Source organism: Mauremys mutica, chromosome 7 (assembly GCF_020497125.1).
Source record: "Mauremys mutica isolate MM-2020 ecotype Southern chromosome 7, ASM2049712v1, whole genome shotgun sequence".
Lineage (NCBI taxonomy): Eukaryota > Metazoa > Chordata > Testudines > Geoemydidae > Mauremys > Mauremys mutica.
Genome location: NC_059078.1, coordinates 88,615,843 through 88,637,204, shown reverse-complemented (window position 1 = coordinate 88,637,204; position 21,362 = coordinate 88,615,843). Strand labels below are relative to the sequence as shown.

The window sequence follows — 21,362 nt, the reverse complement described above, 5'->3', positions numbered from 1 at the left end:
AGATCATGAGTTTTAAATACAAAATGTGAAGGGAGTAGGGGGTGGGGATAAATGCTCTCTCCCTCTGGCATTAGCAGAGCCAAGGAATCTGAATGTTCATCTCCCTGGGTTGGCTTGTAGAAGATGGTCTTCGTTTAGAGATGAAGTGCCTACGTATTCCAAATCTCGGAAATGGTAGCTATTATATTTCTGTTCGTCACACAGGGCAAAAGCCTGGAACCTAGGGTGCAGCTGGACTGGTCAAGCTGCACACTAACGCTGTCTCTGGGAGTAGATGAAAGGAGTCATTACCACCTTCCATTGCCAGCTGTGGAGTGGGAGTGGAGCCACTCTGAATTCATTCTAGCCCTAGAACAGGCGTAATACCCTAACAGCCAATATTCTCCCCCTTTGCAGGGATGTTAGGACCAGTGGGTGTGCCAGCCATGATCCCCTTGCATGCTGGGGCACAGGGAGATGCTATACAGTAGAATTCTATTGTGCATATGATTATGGACTTCATATGTGCCCTGGGATCTACAAATCTTGTCCTATCCCATGGGAGAAATGCACCAGATGAGCTCTAGATGAGGGGGCAAGGTCTGACACTACTGCATTTTCCTCTCCCTTGTGTGGATTCCCACAGAGAGCTGTAAAGCTTTCCTTGTAAATAAGTCAATCCAGGAGATAAGGGTCTGTGGTGACAATGTAGGCAGAGCTGAAATCTCCAGAACCCCCTTGAGAAAGAATTAACTCTGTATAGCTCATTACAGACCATTACATATCTACAGTACAGTAGAACCTCACTAATTTAGCACACTTGAGAACTTGGGCAAAAATGGAGGTCTCTCCCTGCTTCGCAGCAAAGATATCAAAGGCTGTTTAGTATCAGAGGGGTAGCCGTGTTAGTCTGGATCTGTAAAAGCAGCAAAGACTCCTGTGGCACCTTATAGTCTAACAGACATTTTGGAGCATGAGCTTTCGTGGTTGAATACCCACTTCGTCGGATGCACTTCGTCGGAGGCTGTTTGACTTCTAATGTTCGGAAAGATGAGGGTGAGAATAAATCCAATCTGGCCTTTTAAACTAAGGTAACTTTTCAATAACCTTTTCATTCTGGGTATTTCCCTGTCTGGGATTTAGGTTGTGTGGAAGGTTTATACAGCTGTCTTGCATAGTCATCTTGATGTGAGTGGATTTCCACAGTACCAATGTCTGTATAGAGTCAGTAGCCCAAGGCTTATGCAAATGGATCGTGCTATACTAGGAACATTTGACCAAATTTTGTATCCAGTGACCACTGTCATCTAAGCATGAAGCTGAGTCTGCATACCAGCAGATGTATATCTTTCTGCTGTTATGTTTCCCATATCGCCTCCAAAGTGAAAATGGAGCTGAACTCACTGCAGCTGTTATTACAGATCTGAAGCTAATGTGGAAAGAATTAGCAATTATCCATGGTAAGTCTCATCATCCACAAAGTCAAAGATGTGTATAGTTTTTGGAAAAGGCGATGTGGAGAATAGGCTTGCAGTAATGAAAAGTGAAGATAATACCAATGCAAGGCTGCTGGGATCTAGTTCATTCAATTTCACAAAAAACACAGGCTAAGGGACCAGACAATCGCCATGTATTGTTCTCTTCAGTGGAGATGCAAAGATCTCACTAATGTAATTGGACCATATTCTGTGCTTGCGTACGTCCTGTGAAATCACAGTACTTGCACTAGGTTGGATGGGGTGTGAGTAAAGGTAGAATTTGGCACATCATCTCTACAACTGGAAGACACAGAATGAATGCAACAAGAAGGTGATTTCTTGTTTTGTTTAGCCCTGTAACAGGGTCAGCTGCCTTCCAAGCACCCACAAGGGTGGCTCTGTGGCACATCCCTTCTTCCTGGGCTCCTCAGTAAATTTCACACAGGTTTCTTTCTGTGCATACACCCCTTACTAAAGTCTGGGTTTATTAATATCACAGTTGCAAACAAAACTAATGTCCACAAGGTCCAATTAAATTCACTGTTTTAAGCAGGCCACTCTAAGCCCTACCTGTCTGGGGTCTTGTTCCCCTAATGTCTCAAACTTGCCTATAGGAGTCTGTTAACGCTTTGCAGCTTGCCCTGCCAGCTTCCTTCTTTATAAGGCCTAGTTGCCTCTCCTTCAGCCCACTTGAGTATCAGGTAATTGGTCACAGAGACACTGGGCCCCACTCCCTCTTAAAGGTGCAAGTCAACCTATGACAAAGTCCTACTTACAATCAGAAATCTCATGACCAATCAGATTTTCATAGCCAACATTCTTGTCATCAGTCAGCACCAATCCCGCTAGTAGTACTTGCACAATTTTCCAGAAAGAAGGAGAAAACCTCAGCAAGCAGATAAATAGGACACATGATACTTGGCAAGCATATGGAGAGAGAATGATGCAGTTAAGTAGAATCAAACTTAGCTTTAAGAGAAGGTTGCTGGAAAAGCAGAAGTCAGAGTAGTTGTACCCTTTGCATGTTGAGACAGTCCCTAGAGATCGAAGGAAAATTCTTGGTGTTATTTTAAACGTGTGTTCGCGCGAGAGAGACTACGTTATTGGTGGCCTTTCAGGGTTGTGGATGTCTGGGAAGCTGTTTATACTTTCACCTAGTGAGGTGATGCAGTGACCCTGGTGAACAGCAGGAGGATGGGGAGACTGAGCAGAGCCCAGGAGGGGCTAGAGCTGAGCCCAGGAGAAGGGTAGGGCTTGAAGAAAGGTAGAAGAGCCTCTGGAGAGAAGGGCTGTGCTGTGCCCACCTTACGGCTGGGACAGAAGCCTTTTATTTTGTGGTGTTTGGACTAAGACACCTTGGCAACCAAACCATGCTGATGGCTGAGAGAGCCATCACAAACAAGGCTGATTGCAGCTCCACACTCAGCATGCTCTGGGACTGCACCCTGCTACCAGGGCCGGCTCCAGGCACTAGCTGAGCAAGCTGGTGCTTGGAGTGGCAGATTCTAGGGGACGGCATTCCGCCCAATCCTAGGGCGGCACTGACGCTTTTTTTTTTTTTGGTTTGCTGCTCTGGCCACCCTGTAGGGGGCAGAGGAGGGGAGCGCCCTGCAGCAAATTTGGCAGGGCAGCCCGCGTCCTTCCCTCCCCACCAACCGGAGCAGGTCGGAGCCCTCCCGGCAGGCGGCGCGGAGGTCAGGGCCGCGGGGTGAGCACCCCCCTGAAGCCCTGGCTGCCCCCATTCTCTCGCTCCCCCCCCTTCCCCCCATTAGACCGGGCGCGCTCTCTGCAGCACAGGGAGTCCCCTGGCTCCGGCCGCCCTGTAGAGTTTTTTGTTTTGTTCTCCCCTGCTTTGCCGGCCATGCCCTTCCCCCACCCCCGCTTTGCCGCTCCAGCCGCGCCGCAGGTTGTTTTATTTTCACCTGCTTTGCCGCTCCAGCCGTGCAGTTGTTTTGGTTTTTCCCCCACCCTGCTTTACCGCTCCGGCTGTGCTGCAGGTTGTTTTTTTCCTTCCCTGCTTTGCCGCTCCGGCTGCGCCGGTTTTTTGTTCCCCCCACCCTGCTTTGCCGCTCTGGCTGCGCCATGTTTTCTTTTTCTTTTTTTCCCTTCACCTGCTTTGCCGCTCCAGCGCCCTGTTCCCCCCCCTTTACCGCTCCAGCCCCACCGTGGTTTTATGTTGTTGTTTTGGTTTTTTTCCCCCTGCTTTGCTGTTCTGGCTGTGCTGCAGTTCCCCCCCTCCCTCTTTGCCATTCCAGCCGTGCCGTTTTTTTGTCCTGCCCCACCCCACTTTGCCGCTCTGGCCCCGCTGTGGTTTTGTTTTTGTTTTTTCCCCTGTTGTGCCGCTCCGGCGGCCCCTTCCCCCCGCCTTTTTTTTTTGGCTTGGGGCGGCAAAAAAGCGAGAGCCGGCCCTGCCTGCTACAATATTGACATTGGTTGAGATTTTCAACCCGGCCTAGGGGATTTAGAGGCCCATGTTGCATAGAGGATAATTGGGCCTCCAAATCCCCTGGTTAGCTTTGACAATTCCTAACTGCTGTCTTTTTATATAGCTGTTTATACCATTTTTATTATGCACCTACTTATGGAGCATGTGACATTGCTTGTGTCAATCATTGTTAAATAAGAAGTTAATTTCTTATTTAGAAATATTGAACCTATTAAACTGAGATATTTTTCCCTAAATGTTTTACCTGAGCTCATTGGAACTGTATTTCTTGTAATTGACCTGCTTCAGGGCCAGCATCCATCATTCTGCTATAGCTTGCTTTAGAATAAGATTTACTATGTGCTTATTGCCATGACTATTTTATATGACACATTCCTGCTCATTACCTGAAATGATCATAACTTCAGGCCTCCCAAGCCTGCTTTCTGAAGCAGGAGACTCCTGCAAAGTAACATTTATCCTGCTGTCCCTCACGATAGCTCTGAGTTCCTGCCAAAGGGAGATTTGAAGTCCTGGCTCTGTGCTAGACTGCAGACATCACCAGACACCTGCTGTTCCCCCACTCAAGCCAAGGGTCTGAAGCTGTTTTGGCAAAGCCTGCTACTTTCTGGTATGCTTCTCATCACCAGCCTGCTCCGCTGTTACAGATACCACTGCTCCTTACCTTGCCTCAAACACAAGGCCAGAGGGGGGGAGCCAGCCAATGGTCACAGGAGCACTCCTCACTTTAACATAAGAGTACTCTTCTGATCATTGCACAACTCGGGCCACGTGTTCCAGCTGGAACATGGAGCACTGAGAGTCTGTGGGAAAGGCGAGGACCAGCACTGGAGGGAAGGGATACTGACAAAAGCAGGGACGGCAGAAGACAGGGAGAAGTTACTGGGCAACGTAAGTGTGGGCAGAGACGTGATCGGAGAGAAAAGAAGAAATCACTAGGGGTTAGAGGACAAATGGGGAAAAAATAACTAAGGAAGACCATTGGAAAGGAGGAAAGGTCTCTAGTCTAGAAAAATGGAAGAGGATTAATTTTTTTGGGAAAAGAGACAGAAGAGAAAATGAAGGAGAAACCAGACAGAAGGGAGGAAGCTGAACACTGAATGAATTGAAGATAGTAATGGAGGAAGAGAATAAAGACATTTAAATGGGAAAGAAAAAGCAATAAAAGTAGTCCACAACTTTTCGGTACTCTTTCCCCCCCCCAAGGTTTTTTAGTGTTCCCCTGGCAAACAGCCCACAGCTTCATACATTTTTGGGAAGAAGGATTACAAAATATCTTGGCTGTGGAGGTTTGTGTCCACTGCTTCCAAATCTTACAGTTGGTCATATATTTGTAAAATAACATACCATAGCAGGTGTGTGCAATTAGAAACAAGAGTTTTCTAGATATGGGTGATTGCTGATTTGCTAAGCAATAAATATTGACTTTTCCTTATCCAGCTGCACAGAATCTAATTCTAAACTGCATAATTCTATAGCATTGAAAACTACATTTTGGGTACTCCTCTTATGCTTTTTTATGCTCTTATGCTGTTAATATTACTAGATGAAAGGCCATTCATCTAATAGGCTATTTTAAAAAACTGACAAGTTTCCAGATAACCAGTTTTGAATGGAAATGTAATTAAAAGCAAAATTGTCTTGTTACCTTGAGTATTTAGCACTCCAGCTTCGTACATACTCTGGTGTTCTTGCTTTCTTGTTTTCCTGTTACTGTTTTTCTCTAAAATATTAATAAATAAAAAGCCTTAAATTAAGGCAACTATTTTGTATTCTTACTTTAGAGATATGCTCTCCTAATACTCTTCTCAGCTACATATGCTCCTCAGTGTGTAAGTAGACTGTGGAACTCCTTGCCACAGGAGATTGTTGAAGCCATAAATTTAGCAAGATTCAAAGAGGGATTGGATATTTAGATGGCTAACAAGAATATTCAGTTATCATGATTAGTGATTAAACATTTTGGAAAGGGTGTTAAATCTCATGCTTCAGGGCTTAAGCTAGCCTCTAACTAGTAGACACTAGGGGTATGTCTACACTACGAAATTATGTCAATTTTATAGAAGTCAATTTTTAGAAATCGATTTTATACAGTCGATTGCGTATGTCCGCACTAAGCGCATTAAGTTGGTGGAGTGCGTCCTCTCTACCATGGCTAGCATCAACTTACGGAGCGGTGCACTGTGGGTAGCTATTCCACAGTTCCTGCAGTCTCTGCCACCCATTGGAATTCTGGGTTAAGCTCCGAGTGCCTGATGGGACAAAAACATTGTCACGGGTGGTTTTGGGTACATGTCATCAGTGTCTCCTCCCTCCATGAAAACAATGGCAGACAATTGGTGCAGTAAGTCTGCAAACCATCGTCATACAGTGCTTCCACTGCAACTCTGTTCTGCTGCTATTGCCTCGATAGCAAATTTTTCCATGTTTTCTGTCATGGGCTCCCGGATACTTGTGTTCTCCCTCGGGAAATGTGTGCGGTGCTAACCGTCGCCCTCCACCACTTCTGCTGCAACTCTGCTGTCCTGCAGACACCATACCACGGCAAGCATGGAGCTCGCCCAGCTCACCGCTGCTGCAGTGAGCATTGTAAACATCTTTCGCATTATCCTGCAGCATGTGCAGAACCTGCAAAAGCAGACGAGGAGGCGACGACAGTGTGATCACGATAGCGATGAGGACATGGACACAGACTTCTCTCAAAGCATGGGCCCTGGCAATTTGAACATCATGGAGCAGGTTCATTCCGTGGAACGCCGATTCTGGGTCTGGGAAACAAGCACAGACTGGTGAGACCGCATAGTGTTGCAGGTCTGGGATGATTCCCAGTGGCTGTGAAACTTTTGCATGTGTAAGGGCACTTTCATGGAACTTTGTGGTTTGCTTTCCCCTGCCCTGAAGCGCAAGAATACCAAGATGAGAGCAGCCCTCACAGTTGAGAAGCGAGTGGCAATAGCCCTCTGAAAGCTTGCAACGCCAGACAGCTACCGGTCTGTCGGGAATCAGTTTGGAGTGGGTAAATCTACTGTGGGTGCTGCTGTGATCCAAGTAGCCAACGCAGTCACTGAGCTGCTGCTATCAAGGGTAGTGACTCTGGGAAATGTGCAGGTCATAGTGGATGGCTTTGCTGCAATGGGGTTCCCTAACTGTGGTGGGGCGATAGACGGAACCCATATCCCTATCTTGGGACCAGACCACCTTGGCAGACAGTACGTGAACCGCAAGAGGTACTTCTCAATGGTGCTGCAAGCACTGGTGGATCACAAGGGATGTTTCACCGACATCAACGTGGGATGGCTGGGAAAGGTGCATGATGCTTACATCTTCAGGAACTCTGGTCTGTTTGAACAGTTGCAGGAAGGAACTTACTTCCCAGTCCAGAAAATTACCACTGGGGATGTTGAAATGCCTATAGTTATCCTTGGGGACTCAGCCTACACCTTAATGCCATGGCTCATGAAGCCATACACAGGCACCCTGGACAGTAATAAGGAGCAGTTCAACTATAGGCTGAGCAAGTGCAAAATGGTGGTAGAATGTGCATTTGGACATTTAAAAGCTCGCAGGCACAGTTTACTGACCAGGTTAGACCTCAGCGAAACAAATAGGATCCCATTGTTATTGCTGCTTGCTGTGTGCTCCACAATATCTGTGAGAGTAAGGGGGAGATGTTTATGGCAGAGTGGGAGGTTGAGGCAAATTGCCTGGCCGCTGATTACATGCAACCAGACACCAGGGCGATTAGAAGAGCACAGCTGGGCACCCTGCGCGTCAGAGAAGCTTTGAAAACCAGTTTCACAACTGGCCAGGCTACGGTGTGACCGTTCTTTATTTCTCCTTGATGAAAACCCGCTTGTCAGGGAAGATCCTAGTCAGTCGAACGCGAACAGCTCAGCATGAACGGGCCTCCCCCCACCGCATGGCTAACAATGGGGATGATTTATTTTCGGCCAAAGGCAAACAGCCAAAGCCCGGGCCCATTCACTGCAAGGTTTTGTTCTGCAATGATTCCAGACTACTTGATACTGGCTTGGCGTGGTAAATTAATCATTAAACACGCTTGCTTTTAAACCCTGTATTATATTTACAAAGGTACACTCACCAGAGGTTCCTTCTCCGGCTTCATGGTCCGGGAGCCAGCCTTGGGAGGGTTGGGAGGGTATTGGCTCCAGGGTGATGAACAGTTCCTGGCTGCCAGGGAGAAGGGGTTTTCCACCTGCCTGCTGTGCGCTATCCTCAACTACTTCCTCCTCCTCATCTTCAAACTCCTCATCCCTGTTGCATGAGACTCCCCCCTTGCAGGTGTCTACGGACAGTGGTGGGATAGTGGTAGGGGCCACCCCCAGAATTGCATGCAGCTCATCATAGAACCAGCATGTATGGGGCTCTGACCCGGAGCGACCGTTTGCATCCTTTGTTTTTTGGTAGGCTTGCCTCAGCTCCTTAACTTTCACACGGCACTGCTGTGTGTCCCTGTTGTAGCATCTGTCCATCATGCCCTTGGAGACTTTGGCAAATATATTGGCATTTCATCTTTTGGAAGTGAGTTCTGCATGCACGGATTCTTCTCCCCGTACAGCGATCAGATCCAGTACCTCCCTTTCGGTCCATGCTGGAGCTCTTGTGCGATTCTGGGACTCCATGGTCACCTGTGCTGATGAGCTCTGCATGGTCACCTGTGCTGATCAGCTCACCATGCTGGCCAAACAGGAAATGCAATTCAAAAGTTCGCGGGGCTTTTCCTGTCTACCTGGCCAGTGCATCTGAGTTGAGAGTGCTGTCCAGAGCGGTTACAATGGAGCACTCTGGGATAGCTCCTGGAGGCCAATACCATTGAATTGCATCCACACTACCCCAAATTTGACCCAGCAAGGTTGATTTTAGCGCTAAACCCCTCGCTGGAGAGGAGCACAGAAATTGATTTTAAGAGCCCTTTAAGTCGACAAAACAGGCTGTCGTGTGGACGGGTGCAGAGTTAAATCGACCTAATGCTGCTAAATTTGACCTAAACTCGTAGTGTAGACCAGGATTAGGATGAAACCTAACGTGTATGTGTAGGGGAGTAGATCATCCCACATCTGCAGGGTTCTTACATCTTCCTCTGAAGCATCTGATACTGGCCACTGTCAAGAAACTGGACTAGATGGACCTCAGGTCTGATCCAGTCTCGCAGTTCCTAATATTGCCATTTTGGTTTGTTTTTTTCCCAGCACTCTAATGAGGAGATGCTATTTGCAGACCAGTTCTGGATTTTCTTTTAATAGTTTGATGTCTCTATCTCAAACTTCCTCTTAAGCTTGCTCATCAGCTAATTGACTGTTGTGCCATTTCTTTGTTTTGATACTGGTGTAGTGGACCAGAGTGATAGGGAACATCATGCTTTGTCTGTCAGCCTTGACTTGCATTCATCTTGGAAATAATAGTAGTTTTATTTTTCTATTGATATAGATCTCTGTGTGGCTGTCACAAGCTCTGGACCCTTCTTGAGTTAGCTATTTTGAATGTAGAAGGAACTAGTGTCTACTTACAGTGTGGTATTCAAGGGGAACACAGGCAGAGTCTTTTGAGAGCTCAGCAAGAAATTGTGAATCAAAGAGCAGCCACCTGTAAATCCATGTCTCCCTTAGTCACTGCTGTGGTATAGTCAGATTAGGGACAGGAGGTGAGGAAGAGCCAACCCTCAGTTGCCTAGTAGCTATAGCCATTCAAAAATAGGACAGCCATAACAAAGACAGGGTATAGTTTGCAGACTGGTGAGGCAGGGAATGGCTATTCCTGGACCTTCTCTATATTACACGTGTGCCCACAAGCACACACGTAGCAATACCTTTTCTATTTTTGAGGGCTACATCTTAAAGAGGAACTCTTTATACAGTTGAAGCCACAGTTTAATGAGAGCTTGACTTGCCAAGCTAAACCAGGAATGATTTTCAAGTACGTACTTATTTTTGTCACCAGCAGAAGGCTGATTGGGCCTTTCTTCAGAAATACTCCATTCTAGGATGATTTCAAGGAGCACTAAGGTGTCCTAAAGGTCAAGACAGACTGAGGTCTCAAGCCATTAATGGAGCAGATATAAAGAGCCACTGACTCAGAAAGCAAAGGCTAATGTGCACTTGTAAAAATATTCCTCTACACCTGGGCCCACGTTTGCACACACAAGTATGGAAACTAACTCAATGCGAGCAGGATTGGGGCTCACGTTTCATAGTGTCCTTAAACTTTTAAAAGGTGGTTAGGCTACGTTGTCTTTTGTTCCCATGGACGCTTTTGAAGCAGCCCATGATTTAAACACAATGAATAGTTTTCTTTGTTTTGTGCAGGGAGCAGAAAATTAGGGTTTTTTTTGTGGGTGGCCTGCTCTGGGGTGGGGTGAGCTGGTTGACCTACAGGAAGACTAGGGCTTTGTGTATATTGAATCCACCCGAGACTGCTCCTCAACTTCATTTTTTGATACAAGTATTGTGCAATCACTTGTTACATTTATTGTTGCCAAGGAGACATAGTGTGATGCCACTTTAAAAAGAGGAACAACAAAACTCAAATGGGTTGACTCCTCTGCTTTGTGTCTTCCTGTCTTGGAGAGACATAACCCTTTAAGAGAGGAAAATCTGATCACAAAGTACTTTTTTTTCAACTACATAATAGCCTGTCAAAAAATGGGCAAGCAGAACCAGGACAGGCACTCGACAGGGCAGCAAGGGAAGGGTTATAGTACTTATTGAGCAGGGAGATTTGTCCAATAAGAACATAATAGCTGACCTGGTCAAGGAAAGCAAGGATTCTTCTACAGAGATTTAAAGGGATTTATACCAGCATGATGTGGAAAAACCAATGAGAAATAGTGAGAGAATCCCTGGACTGGTGATGCTGGATAGTAGGCCAGAACTGCTGTGTATTATGGTATGAACAGAATGTGTTCCAGGAAGTAAAATCTATCTGGTGTGCAGTAGTGTTGAGGAATCACAATACATGGAAGAGCTTTAACAAAAAAAGTGAAACTAAAAATAAACTTCTCCCTCATTCTTGTAAACATTGGTTTGCCCTATGGTGGGAAAGTGAGGTTGAAGAGCCTGCTCAATTCTTCTTCTTGGGCGTTTGGAGACTGGGGATGATGCATAAAACCATGAGTCTCTCCTTGCAACTTGTTCCCCAGTGTGATAGATTCTTTATGGCTTCACACTTCCCACCAAATTATGGGGACTTCTACTTGGAGAAAGCCTCACAGGATAGATACCAATGGATATTAAAAGGAGAATATCTCAAGTGGAGGAATATTCTTAAAGGGGAAGGAGACTTTTTTTTGCGGTATGTCATTTGCTAATGGGGAGAAGAACCCCTCAGTAATGGACTATTTTTAAAAAGTAGAGGGCATTCTGATCCTTATGGAATTGCTGAACTGAAAGCCTAAAATGTTATGATAAGGGGTGCCTTAACTACAGGCTGAGATTCCAGTGACTAATTTTTAAGGGTCCCCCAATAAACTAAAGCTAACTGTACTCTTCCCTTCCACAGAAATAGAAAGAACCATCTAATGTCATTTTGATGGTATTCCTTGCTCTTGACTGCTTTATCCAGATGAAGAAATAATGTACTCTTATTTCTTATAGCTACCCTACCCCTCCTGCTTACCTCAGCTCAGAATTAGGCCCATGGCATATAGATCTTTGTTTTCAGTGCATTCTTATATGTGGTGTTTGTTGGAATCAATGATGGTGACTTTAAATCATTCCAATTATATCATCCTTCATTTCAGGGGAAAACAGCCAAGGACGAGAAGGAAATGCGGATATTGCAACTGAGGAGCCTACAGTATTTGGAACGATACATCTATCTGATCCTGTTCAATGCCTACCTGCATCTGGAGAAGAAGGACTCTTGGCAGAGGCCATTCAGTGTCTGGATGCGTGAGGTAAGAATTCTCCCAGCCCCAACAGTTAGCATTTTGGAAGAGAAATCAACTGCACTGAGTGTATGTTAATGGGGCCTACATTCAATCCTGCATTTGTATTGGTGAGGAAATGATGACTGGCTCAGGTAACTGATTTTTCTGATTACCAGTGTATTCATGACCAAAGTTTTCACCAAAGCAGTATTTCATAAACCTGTTCTTCTCTCATGTTTGCAATGGACCTCAGAAATGGCTCACCTTTGTATATTGGGTTTACATACTAGCTCATCCACAAATCAAATTCATTTTGGCTGAATGCTGAAAAACTATTGCCTGGAAGGGGACTGGCAGTTTCTGAATATGGAAAAAGACCCACTTGACTTACTGTATAGACGAGGTGCAGACCAATAGAAGACTTCTCTCCAGTCCTTTCTCTTGGTCCACTTCAACCAAATAAAGAAGCCAAATGATATAATTTAAAACCTGTTTCAAATTTATTGCTAGTGACACAATTGCTTTATCAGATAGTATCAGCAATACACAATCCCAGAATACAGCAGCACCTATTGGTCCTTATCTGGATAGAAATTGTTAATGTAAATGGAAAAACCTTTTAGGCACATGGGAGGTAAGCTTCCTATACTTGAAAAACTTCCATTAGAATGCATGCCCCAAAGTGTGGGTGCTTAGCTGAATTTATCCAAACCTTTGGCCCCTTAGTGTTCACCGTTTCCCCCAATAGGCCCTGGTCAGCTGTGCCTTCCACTCCAGCTGCAGAAGTAGTCCTGCCATTGCAGGCGAGAAGGGGCAGGGATGATAGAGTGACTGTAAGGACCTCCCCCAGTTTCCTCCCTCTAAGAAACTTTATGAAAACCTCACAAACATATATGTACTTTGGGTACATTCATTTCAAGGGATTGTGGTCATGGTTTGGGCTGGACCTTGGGGTGGGGTTTTTTTGTTTTGTTTTTGTTTTTTGGGGGGAGAGGGGGCATTGTGTTTTTATTTTTAACTGAACCCTGCTTTGAGGTTCCAATGACTAGTACTACATATGATAAAGTAATCCTGCCATTTGTGATAAAATTACCACAAGATCAACTCTTTATTTGTTACTTGTGTTTTTCACATTCGTCCAGGGCCTCATTTCTACTTCCACATTGTCAACAATTGCTCACAGCTACTAGCTCTTCACCTTGCCTCCACTCAGAGTTTTCACAGAAAGAAACACAGACCTCCTAGAAACTGTTCACTTGCAGTCACATGTTGCTGTAAATCCAGAATGGATTGTTGCGACTGCAGGCCTGGATTTACTCTCGTGGAAAACAGCTGTTTTCTTCTTTTGAGCCATGGTTCACAGGATGTCCTGATTAGTATCTGAATGAGCACTTGTGTTACGATGTCCAATGCTGTGTCACACCATTTGCGTCTTCATGTCTCGACGCAGTGTCCTGATAGGGTGATACAATGTGATCATGTCACAATTCCTCAAATAGCTTTTGGGCTCTGCAATTATCCTGTAGCATAGGCGCACAGGGTGTGGGACTAGCTATGAATCTGAGGATGGATGGTAACTTAAACACATGAGCCATGACCAAAGAAAAAAAACTCAAACCCTTTCAAGAAAGTTTTAGATATTTCAGCTGATATATACAAGTCCCATTTCTTTTGACAATCTAGAATCCTGCTGTGAGCCTGAATGTTGGGTAATGTTTAGTGTGCTGATAAGATAGCAAGTGGGCCTTTTATGGAAATTTCCTAATTTTAAATTGAATCTCCCAAGCACTGCTGCTGCCTCAATTTGACTCATTCAAACAGGAGGTTTAGGGGCCTCCTAACTCTTTTGTCTTCAGTCATGTTTAAAACTACTGACTACCTAAATAGCAACATTTTGGGCTGGAAGGAGACCTTGCAGCCAGGGCCGGTGCAACCATTTAGGCGACCTAGGTGGCACTAGGATTTGGGGGGCAGCATTTTCTTCGGCAGCAACCATGGCGGCCGGATCTTTGGCCGCCCCGGTCACCACCGGCATTTAGGCGGAGGGAGCTGGGCAGGGGAGCGTGGGGAGGGCCGCCTGCAGCAAGTAAGGGAGGAGGCGGCACGCAGGGGAACTCCGCGCCCCAGCTCACCGCTGCCCGCCTCCTCTCCGAGCATGCCATGGCTGCTTCACTTCTCCCGCCTCCCAGGCTTGCAGTGCCTAAGCTGATTGGTGCTGCAAGCCTGGGAGGCGGGAGAAGTGAAGCAGTGATGGCATGCTCGGGGAGGAGGTGGGGCAGGAGTGAGCTGCTTCACTTCTCCCGCCTCCCAGGTTTGCGGCACCAATCAGCTTAGGTGCTGCAAGCCTGGAAGGCGGGAGAAATGAAGCAGTGACGGCGTGCTCGGGGCGCTCGTGCGCGGAGCAGGGGTGAGCAGGGGCGGGGTGGGTGCCTCAGGGTGGGGAGCTGCCGCAAGGGGGGCACCTCACGACGGAGGGGGGGAGTTGCTGCGGGGGGCGTGCCTCAGGGCGGGGGCGCAGGGGGAGGGTGCAAAGTGGAAGTTTCGCCTAGGGCATGAAACATCCTTGCACCGGCCCTGCTTGCAGCCCATCTAGTTCCTCCACCTATCTGTCTGCTTTGCTGCCCTGTAATTCCCCCCCACCCCATGCCAGTTTCACTTTCACTCCTGTTTTGAATGGTCCTAAGTTACATCCTCTGTTCCTCCTTCTGATTGCACCTGTCCTACATACTAAGTATTCCCGAACTCCCACAAGTCCCCGCTTTTTTTTAATCTACAGTTCATGCCCTCTTTTTTGGAGTCACCCTGTGATACAGTCCAACCTGTGATGCATCCCACACTTCAATTTAAACCTGAATTAGATTAACTGAACCCTATTCTGGGCAGCTGGCACTGTTTGCATTGTTAGAAAAACGGAAGGCAATTATGGTTTGGCAGTGCATGGATTCCCTGAAATTTCCCTTCTTTACTCCTCTCGCCTCCACGTTGTAGCCAGTTCACCGTCCTTCTAGACAAATAGAAGAGGATGGCATTCATTTTAGTACCCATCAGCATCATGCTTTGATCAGTCAGAGGTCACTGCTGAGTGATGCTAGTTGCCCCCCTCCCTGCCATCATCCTATTTGAGATGAAGTGCATCACAGCATTCGCAAGCTCAGATCTATGTGAGAAAGTTGCGCCAATTTATTGAAGGTGTGATTTTTTTTTTAAACTGATTTAGTTAAACTGGTGCAAAAGGCTATGTGCATGTTCTTAGTTTGGCGTAAACCAGGCTTATTTAGGTTTAGCTTAAAACAGTTAGGAATCAGTTTAACTAAACCAAAACAAGTGTGCCTACACAGGGTTTTGCACAAGTTTAATTATATCACTTTTTAAAAAGATATTTCTATCATTGCCACTGTTTAACGTCCTAGCACTGGTACTGTGAGATTTCTTGATGTTCATCACCAGTGCAAATTCCTGGCATCACAGGGATGATCAGTACAAGTGTAGAAATGTGAAAAGCAGAAGCCATCTTCTTTTCCAAATGGCCTGTGTGGATACCTGGAAAATTTGATCTCTCTGCTACATGTAAGGTTGTTGACAAATTAGAAAGTGTTCAGAAAAGAACTACAAGAATAATTTAAAGTTTAGAAAAACTGCCTTTCCAGTGAGACATGAAAGAAGCATCTCAGTCTATTTAGCTTAACAAAGAGATGGTAAAGTGATTATTTGATCATGATCGATAAGTACTACATGTAGAGAAAATTTCTGATGGTAGAGGGTTCTTTAATGTAACAGACAAAGGCATAACAAGTTCCACTGTCTTGACGTTAAAGCAAGACAAATTCAGACTAGAAATAAAACATGTATTTTTAACAGTGAGGGTAGTTAACCATTAGAACAGCTTACATAGGGATCTATCTGGTTTGTTCTGTTCCTTAAATTTTTTAATCAAGTTAGGGTGCTCTAGATCGACCAGAAGTTATGAGCTTAATGTAGGAATCACTGGGTGAAATTCTGTGGCCTATGTTATGCAGGAGGTCAAATTAGATTATCTTCATGTCTCTTCTGGCCTTAAATCTATGGATGAAATCCTGGCCCCATTGAAATCAATGGGAGTTTTGCCATTGGCTTCAGTCAGGTCAGCATTTCATCCTGTGAATTACTGCCACTATGACATTGCTTCTTCCTCCCTGCCTAGTGCACAATTACCTTGGAAGAAGAATAATATTGTCTTTAAGGTAAAATAATGAGTATTTTTCTGTTTCTTTATTAACCCGTAGATTTGCCATAGTACAAATCTAAAAGCAGTATCACCCATTGTACTGAAACCTACAACTCAGAGCTCATGTATATGTTTGCAAACTAGAGCCTCGATGGGGCTGGAGTATAAGAAAAGGGCTCCATTAAAAAATTCTCTGGGTGGTGTCAAATGAAAGTAAGTAACTAAGTGAAGGTGTCCAAGCTAAATGCATTAACGTTCACACCTAGACCAGCTCTTAAAAGGTGACCTGGGAAGGGAAAAAATTGGGCTCGTGCTCTCCTTACTGAAGTACTGTATGATGCAAGTCTGAAAGCTTTTGTGTGTAAGAGGAAGAGGATTGATGAAGATGGCAGATTTCTGCTTTTTTAGGCCCCCACCCCCCGGTTTTGTTTAAGCCTTAGAAATTTAGGTCTTGTCTACGCTGGCAGACTCTGATGGCTGAAGTCACATCACAAAAGTCAAGGGTGTGAAAAGTAAGCAATTGAGAGGTGAAGGGAATTTTAGTCAGTGTTTAAAACTTTCACTAAAATTTTCTCAGTTGGGAGCTTTAAGTTACATTCCTGTGTCTGTATTTAGACACCTAAATAAGTGTATAGAATTTCAATGGTGCTGGCCACATAACAGCTCCATTGAGATCCATAAGAACTGCTGAATGCTCAGCACCTTTTGGAAAATCTGGCCTCTGATTTAGGTACTTAAATAACTGTAGGCCCCTACTTTCTTTTAAAATTTGACCTTTTAACATTTTTTGTAACACCTATTTATAATCAATGACTAGTGAACATTTTGGATAAAGGATGTCTTTTTGTTAGTGTCAGAAACGGCACTCTTTCCATTAGGTGTTTGAGCTTATAGCAACCATACTGTGAGGGCTAGACTATTTAAGACAGTGCAGCTGGGCCACTGTAGTGCTTCAGTGCAGACACTAACTGCTCTAACGGGAGGGCTTCTCTTGTCAGCCTAGGTACTCCGCCTCCCTGAGAACCAGTCTACTGGGGGTTGGGTAGATTAACAGCATGGCTCAGGGGTGTGGATTTTTCACACTGACCTGATTTCCTAATATAGACCAGGCCTGAGACCCTAGAGGCCTCTCTCCCTCATCACTGACATTTCTGAGGTAAAAATCAAACAGAAAACAATTATTTAACCCTCCCTCCCCCGCAACAAACAGAAAGCTAGGCCCTCCCTCACTACATCATAAAGATGTTAAACATGGATACAAGCCCAATTTTTTTTTAAAAAGAGCACGCTTTTGCAGATCACCTTGACTCCTAGTCAGAAGTGATTATTCCTGGTGAACCTTTTGAAGTTATGAAAACTGCCTTTGCAAGTAGGGAATGGACAATATAAATAATAAATTCACCCCCACTCCACAAACTAGACCAAACCATGCTCTGTCTTTAGTGCTGGCACATTGGTTTCTGCATCTGAAATATCAGGGTCCCTCTTGGGGAATGGTTATATTCCAGTGGTAATTGCCAAGATTGAGGCAGCTGCTGTCAGATGGGAACAGCTGAAGGGTATGCATATATTGTGAAGCCTGTGAATTCTGGACTCAGATTGCCCCCATCCTTCTCCCTTTTTCTTTCCTCCTTCTGCCCCTTAGCTGCCATGGTTTCTCTGCGTGGGGGAGATTTTTGCAGGAATTTACCAGTATACCCTTTTGTTCTTTCCTGCTGTCTCCGCACACTGAACTTCAGAACGTCTGGCTTCTGGGTTGCCGTTGATGTGTTAATCTCAGTCCGTGGTTTGGTCAGATGGACGTGCACAGAAGAAAATGGAATTTTTGTGCATTCTTGATAGATTAGGGCTGATTTGTCAGCTTTTGCAGCTTTGATGTTCTGCTTGCTCGTTTTTCTTTACTGAAGTGAGTTTAGCAACAGTAAGAAGAGAATTTGTTCATATATGTACTGGAAAAAGTAGCCAGAGGGAGCTCCTCTCCCTGGAGTAATAACTGGACCACTTTTGCCATTCTTACCAAGGGACAGGAGAGTGAAAATATCCCAAGTAATCTTATGATGTTGATTTGATAATGTCACCACTAAATCAGCTGCTTTGCCTATGAGGGTGCCATGGGAGAGAAACTTGCTGCAGGTATATTTCTGCTACCGCTAGTCAAGTGCTTTTTGGACTAAGCTAAAGGAGACTTAGCATATTTTGATGGTGGGAGGAGCTACTCACTAACTGGTTTTTGATTTCTAGCAAGGACTTCCATGAGAGAGTTTGGGATGGATGCAGGCTAGGATGTGGGGCTAATTAAAGTGTTTGTCCCACAATGTATAATTGTATACATTTGCTTTGTGTGGCCATAATTGCAGAGATATTTGTTGTGCGGAACCATGTTATCTGATTCTTGGATCTGGCAAATCTGGAGTTTTCTGTGGTAGCACCACAGCATCCTGCATTAGTGGGCCACTTGGGAGCATCTTAAGCTATTTCTTTCAAGAGTTTGAGCAGATACCCGACAACCAGGTACAACTCTACAACAATCTAATATAGTGGGAACCCCTAAAGGTCAAAACTCGCTAACCTCAACTTCTCACCTTCATCTGGGGGGGGGGGGGTCATGGTCACAGCTAGCATGGAGGGAGATCCAAGTCCCACCCTCCCAGGATAGTGTGGAAATATGGTGTGTATTGTATCTTAATTTTAAAAACCTGAGTATTGGATAGGAAGGAAACTAAGGACCCATCTATCATACAAATACAACCAGGTTTTGGCAAATATTCTGTGAACACCTTTATCTGTTAGGTGTGTTTGTAACCATTTGTGGCCCCACAACAGCATTTTTCACAACACAACTATGTGTCATCTGAGTTTGTGTATCCACACCTACAACATTGATTAATGATGTTTGCACCTGTGCCTTCTGAGAAAATCTGAGCAGCTATCCTATATTGCCTCAAAATATGCATAAAGTGGTGTCAGCAGCACACGCAGCAGTGTACTCTGGGATGTCCTGCCTAACTGCTTACACAGGCATAGGTATGGGGTCTCATTCACATGGCAAAACAGGTTAAAGGAACACAAACATGTGCTGGCGTAGGCCCCTTGCAAGGGTGAAATGTGGTGAGTTGCCATGGTTACAAACTGAGTAGAGACTAACCACTAACTCGTTACAAACATAGTTAAAAATTGTATTGCTGACAGAGCTTTAATCCTAACTTTGGGGTGATGGGGGTTGGCAACACCCCTGTTTACCTCTTCAGATCATGGCTGTGTGTGTGTGTGTGTGTGTGTGTGTGTGTGTGTGTGTATGTATATATGTGCATGTGTGTGTATATATATCAAAATGTTTGTAATATGAATTTCCATTTCTTCTGCATGCTTTTTCTGCTGCTTCTCTTTCCTGGCTTATACATGTGGCAAGTATCCTTAGAGGTTAATAGCTTTCTTGTCCTGGAAGTAGTTTTTCGATTAAGATGATTTTATCTTTTGTCTGCCAGGAGTTTTGTTAATGGGGCCTTGCTAGGGTAATTTTCTTTCAGTGCACAGCACAGGTGTACCCTCCTCCCCTCCCACCCATAAAATAACACACACTAAAAATCCCGAAACCCTCCCTCTTCCAAATGTTACTGTTGAAAACGAATCCCCGGTAGTTTGAAATGGTTTGGCTATTTGTACCTCTCTAAACAAACAGAACAGGAAACAATACAACTCTTCAAACAAGTCTGGGCTGGGTCAAGTCTCTAGGGGATGAGGTCATGTTGAGGAAATGAGGGAGATAGAGTGCAATCCATTAAACTGAAAGGACGCCTGTTGGGGCAGTGAGGCAGAGACAGGCTGCTTCTTTCTTTTTTTCCCCCCTTCCCCTTCTCTCTTTTTTTATGAGGTATTAAACTGCTCCTTGAAAGCATTCTCCTCCTCCCCATTATTCCCAGGCACAAAGGGCTTTTTGAGGCTTCTCCTTTATCAGCACTTTGGCATCTCTCATATACAAGCAGTCAACTCTGTCTGTGCAGCAGTCCTACTCATTTGACACAGGGAAGGTTTTGTAGATGCATGCAAAGGTTGGTTGAGTTGGTGCACTCTTCACATCTCTCAATACAGAGATTAAACTTGTGTGTGTGGAGTGTAAGGGGGTGGAGGGGTTAGCTGAACTGCACATTTGCACAAGCTCTGCAGAGGTAGGCAGTCCAGGAAGTCCCAGTGCACTTAAACATAAAACTCAAACAACATGATTTCATTTGCCTAGAATTAAGATTACTCATGTGCAACACTCAGTAACATAGTCAATGAAAATCAAGAAAATCACTGGTCAAGGCAACCGTCATTCATGTGCTTTAACCCTCCACAATCAAGGGAGCTCACTGTGGAAGTGAGAGGTCTGGGTGGGCGTTTGGGTGTTAAAGGCTCTTAGATGTCCCCCATCACTGTAGAATGGGCATGGATCAGCATTCATGTCGTGCTCCCAGTCAGTACCTGGCCCGGGCCAGGGAAGCTGATGATCCAATCAGCGGACCAAATTTGGAGATGAATCCTGGTTACGTGCATGTTGCGCATATGCTAAGAAGACTGTAGAATCAGAGCACCTGTAATACCAACATTGATGCATCCTCTGCACATGTAACAAATGCTCTGTTAACATCTTAAACTATCACATGATGCTCAAATCCTATATCTTAAACCCAAGTTAGAATTCTTTTCAAAAATGTAAATGATGGCTCCTAGCCGCAGGAGCTGAAAGGGAGCAAACTCCATTCTGCTACCTTGGCCAGTTTAATCTTTTGGCATCCAGGTGGTCAGACTTCCCGTGGCGATGTAGCATGATAGGATGTCATGAATTCTGCCAGCAAGAGTTAAGTTGGACAAACTAAAAGGGTGGTGGGGAGAAATATGCTAAATATGAAGCACCATATTTGTCAATTTTCTCCCTCCTCCACTGTTTTCTGTAGCAGACTGTTGTTCTCGCTTCATGCAGTTGTACCCATTGCAGTGTGAACCTACCCCATTGCACTTCCCACTTGGGGAGTTTAATTTAAAGCTAAAAAGTTAAATATTCTGGCAAATTTCAGCCCTCTCCCATGTCTCAACCCTTCAAAGGCTTGATCTTAGAACTAACGGAATGCATACTGTACATGAACACAAATCAGTTCTGAATGCTTCTCTGTAGTGAGGCCTAGTCTGAAATGCCTGCCCCCTATACAAAGCCATAGGTTTGTTTCCTCTAAATGCACTTCTTTATAAAAGTCACTGTTCTATTTATTTAAAGGACTTATTGGGTCCCAAAGACCCTTTTCATAAGCAGAATTCATTGTATAAGGAAGAATAAGCTTGATTTGAACAGCATAAACTCTGAGTCTGAAACTGCAAACCACAGGTCTAATTTCT

The 21,362-nt window shown here is 44.9% G+C and overlaps 1 protein-coding gene across 4 annotated transcripts in view; it reads left to right on the top strand.

Moving 5' to 3' along the window:
* PALD1 (phosphatase domain containing paladin 1) overlaps window positions 1-21,362 on the top strand; it is a 193,957-nt gene that overhangs the window by 161,935 nt on the left and 10,660 nt on the right. For all 4 annotated transcript variants that reach the window (XM_045022700.1, XM_045022698.1, XM_045022699.1 and 1 more), the window contains exon 19: window positions 11,660-11,815. In XM_045022700.1, coding sequence (XP_044878635.1) covers window positions 11,660-11,815 — 156 coding nt within the window. The remainder of the gene's footprint in view (window positions 1-11,659; window positions 11,816-21,362) is intronic.